Source organism: Papaver somniferum, unplaced genomic scaffold (genome assembly GCF_003573695.1).
Source record: "Papaver somniferum cultivar HN1 unplaced genomic scaffold, ASM357369v1 unplaced-scaffold_65, whole genome shotgun sequence".
Lineage (NCBI taxonomy): Eukaryota > Viridiplantae > Streptophyta > Magnoliopsida > Ranunculales > Papaveraceae > Papaver > Papaver somniferum.
This window is the reverse complement of record NW_020649304.1, coordinates 3950105-3954052: the sequence shown is the minus strand read 5'-3', so window position 1 is coordinate 3954052 and position 3948 is coordinate 3950105. Positions and strand designations below refer to the sequence as shown.

Genomic DNA, 3948 nt, shown 5'->3' with positions numbered 1-3948 from the left:
CTACCCGTAATTACATGGGTTATCCTCCAATTTGTATTTTTCATCTTTTAGATCGGAATAGATTGGGTACTTGTGCTCAAGTCTAAGAAAAGCAAGTTTGTTTCGACTTTTTAAGTTTTAATCTAAGTTTTTCTTATTAAAAAGAAAAAAAAAAAAAAAACCCCGGCTTCCACTAGATTTGAGTCTGTTGGTGAATAGCCTTATAAGCAGATTTCACAATGAACATTTCATTGGAATTTGGATGCCATCTCAAGTGATCTGTTCCAGCAAAAGGGATTCTAACATTAACAATTTTATGAAGAGTTTTCTCATCAAACAATGCATTAAGGATATGTTTATTTCAGGACTTGGTGTTAGTACATATCAATAAAATTAGCTACATGAGAGCCATTAGCTGAGGCAAATTGGGAAAATATACAGGTGTTTACTGATTTTAAAGTCTTATGGCACCTGCGACCCCACAGACTCCCCCCTTGTATTCGCCCATGGATATTACTGAAAAGCCGTACTGACTACTGAGTAATCAGATTTTCTTCAACTAGCCTGTCTTTGTTTTTTCACATTTTCTCATTTTCTTCCAAAGTTGTTTCGGAAACATAATTTGGGATCTGATAATCATCTAGAAATTTGCCCAATCACCTCACCCGTCTTTGAGTTTACGAGCTCGGTCTCGCCAAGAACCAGTCTGCTTTGCGAGTACCTGAAATCAAAGTAAGCACAAGTTTGACCACTGGACCTTTGTGCAGCTTGCTGTTTCACATAACTGACAAAATCAAGATAGCGATTTTTCCAAGGGAAAAAAAAAAAAGAAAAAAAGTCGCGTACTTTTTCACTGATGATATTTGCACCTAAACCACTATCACTGCTCTCTTTCCTAGAGTCCTCCACAATTGGTTCCTTTTCTTCCAACTCTGCAAGGCTGGTGGATGCTTCAGCCGTTGGTACTCCAAACATAGCATCATCATGAGCAGCCTTAATTTGCTCCTCCCTTCTTGACTACACAATTCATAGTTTCATACATACGTAGAATCAGCATATCATGTCTTCCATTGGGAAACAATGAAATTATGCTAAACCAAAAAACATAATGATGTCTATACCTCTATTGCAGAAAACCGGAAAGTTTGGCCGGCAGTCTTGACCAAGTTTGCCTCATCTTCTGCCGCTGCATATTACAAATCAAGAACTTGTCAACAAACTTTCAGTTGCAAGGTCCGTGAAGGAGGAGATACTACAAAGACTATCAGTCCTGAATACATCGGAAAAGACCAATCGCAATCGCAACCGCAACCGCAAAAAATCACATGTAAAACTGAATCAGCAAACTGTCAGGCTTCCGATAACACAAAAGACAAAAATATTTATGAACAAATATGAAATAAGGTTTGACTGCATGCGCTAGCAGATTCAGTATGTAACCAGTAGACAAAATGGTCAGCCAAAACAGCCTAGAATTTGGGCAATCAAACAACATATTGGATGAACGCCAAAAAAGAAGGTTAAGCAACCAGCATGGGCAAGCAGATTCAGTTTGTAACCAGTCGACAAAATGATCAGCCAAAACAGCCTAGACTTTGGGCAATCAAACAACATATTGAATAAACGCCAAAAAAGAAGGTTAAGCAACCAGCATGGGCAAGCAGATTCAGTTTGTAACCAGTCGACAAAATGATCAGCCAAAACAGCCTAGACTTTGGGCAATCAAACAACATATTGAATGAACTCCAGAAAAAACGGTTAAGCAAAGGAAAGTGCACTCACCTTCCATTTCCTCACCCTCATCTAGTGGCGCATCTTTGTTAAACTCAAAACGTTCCCATCCTGCTCCCATGCCCTTAGAAGTATCCTTTTCAACTACATAGCACAATGTATTCAAAAAAGAGGGAAAAGAACTACGAGAAAAATGTGCACTCTTGCACATTTAGAAAGCTTATGTCACATAGACATGGAAATAACTTGCAAAGATGGATATATCTGAGATTCCAAATGGCCCCTCAGTAAAACATATATGTATAGCCATCGAATATTGACGATTAGTTGGGTCAAAAAGAAACTGTGGGAGCCAGATAAACAGTAAACACGATTAATGGAAAATGATGGATGAATATAAGAATCATATCCTGATGTCATACCTGTTTGTGCGAGTTGAAGCTTCATCTTTGCTTTAACTCTTTCTGCTGGAGTCTGTCAACAAAACAATACGGTCAATTCATCTTTTGTTCAATGGAATAACAAAATCCAGCAACACCAAATATGAAAACCATGCACGAAGTATGAACTGTTGAAAATAAAGACAAGAGTCTAATACTTGAGCAGACTATAATAATTACTTCTTAACATTGTATTGCAACTTTTTAGCACAATTCTATCCATAACCTCCATTGCCTCTCAATGCATACAAAAGCCTACCAATTCTAACTATCGCCCTAAAGGGCCTAACGTGATGATCCTTCCTAGTACCTAGATAATCTGTGAATCAAATCTTCCCATTGATAATACAAGAACCTTGAGTGTCAACTAGTTGCCACACCCATTCAGTATCTCAAAGTTTTAACCGACACTAGTAATTTCTGCTTATGAAGAAGTTAATGAATTGAACTGCATAGAAAATAAGAAAACTATGAGCACATACTATAGGGTTATTGGTTAACTAGAAAACTATCAGCAAAAACATTGCATTCAAGAACCCAACAGAATTCTTCAAAAGACCAAAGTGTGCACGAATCAGTTCCTTGACTTAACATGTATTTACTAACCATTTCAGCATATCCTTTGATAAGTTTGGCATAATCGACTGCACCATTCCTTTCCTTATCCCTTTTACCTTCTGTTCTACTATCACGTCGATCATCTCTCCCCTTTTCTAACCTTCTACTGCCAGGAGACAAACTTCTACTTCTTCGTCTATATCGATTTTCTCGATCATCTCTCCTTTTCTCTAGCTTTCTCCTATCACCAGGAGACGAGCTCCTACTCCTTCGTCTACTGCGATTTTCTCGACCACTCCTGCGCCTTCTTTCATCCTCCTCCTCGGAAGACCTACTTCTTCTTCTCCTCCTCTCGCTCTTTCGTTCTCTATCATTATTCCCACTTCTTTCCCTACTCCTACTTCTTCTCCTTGGATCCCCATTTCTCTCTATACTAGATGAACGTTTTTCCGAAACCCTAGATAAAGATTCAGACTTCTCGTTCTTCTTCTTCTTAAGCTTGTTCTGAACATTTTCAAGCTCAATTCGTTTCTGTGACACTTCAGTTGATTTCGAAGGACTTGAAGCTTTAACGAAACTACTAAGGAAAGAAGAAGTGGAAGATGGATGAGCAGAACCTTTACTGGGATTACTAGTATCTGATGATTTTGAAGAGAAACCTAATCCTTGTTTGAATCTAGCTGCACCTTCTCCCTTTCGTGTTAGTTCTTCGTAATATGCAGCTGCTTTATCTTCCTCCATTAATTAATGGAGTTGAAAAACCCCTAGATTTTAATTTCTTACAAATTTCTAACTGAAGGATTCCAAAAATTTGTAGAGAATGGTCAAACGAGTGTTTGGGGGCGATTTTTCGGTCGACGTTGACTCAAGTCAAGATTTTTTCCTCAATTTTTTCCTCAATTTTTTCCTCGCTAGATTTCATTTATTTCCGGTTAGTTTGTCTTTTATTTTCTTCGATTTTTCTAGATCTAGATTTGTTTCTTGCTTTTGTTCTTAAGGTTAGGGTTTTAAATGGTGTCTAGGGATAGAGATTCTGGATTTGGTACGGTAGGATGTTCAGTTAATCGGCTTAAGTGGCCTGAAATGTTGTGTGGTTCCAACAAGGAGGAGGTTGTTCATGAATTGTTACCGTTTAAAGATCCTTTAACAGTGGAGGGGGAGAAGCTAATGGTGCTTTTTGATAAGGAAGTAGAAAGAGATGTCTGTATATGTGAAAACCTCGTAGTTGGTTGTTTTGTAG

The 3948-nt window shown here is 38.1% G+C and overlaps 1 protein-coding gene across 1 annotated transcript; it reads right to left on the bottom strand.

Annotated features, from left to right (window-relative positions):
• Window positions 1-259: 259 nt before the first annotated feature.
• Window positions 260-3537, bottom strand: LOC113343637 (pre-mRNA-splicing factor cwc25-like). Its single transcript, XM_026587759.1, has 6 exons — window positions 2757-3537; window positions 2133-2184; window positions 1762-1854; window positions 1101-1165; window positions 826-996; window positions 260-700 (listed from the first exon to the last, which is right to left on the bottom strand). The coding sequence occupies exons 1-6, from the start codon at window positions 3447-3449 to the stop codon at window positions 641-643; spliced, it is 1134 nt and encodes a 377-aa protein (XP_026443544.1). The 5' UTR covers window positions 3450-3537; the 3' UTR covers window positions 260-640.
• Window positions 3538-3948: the final 411 nt, after the last annotated feature.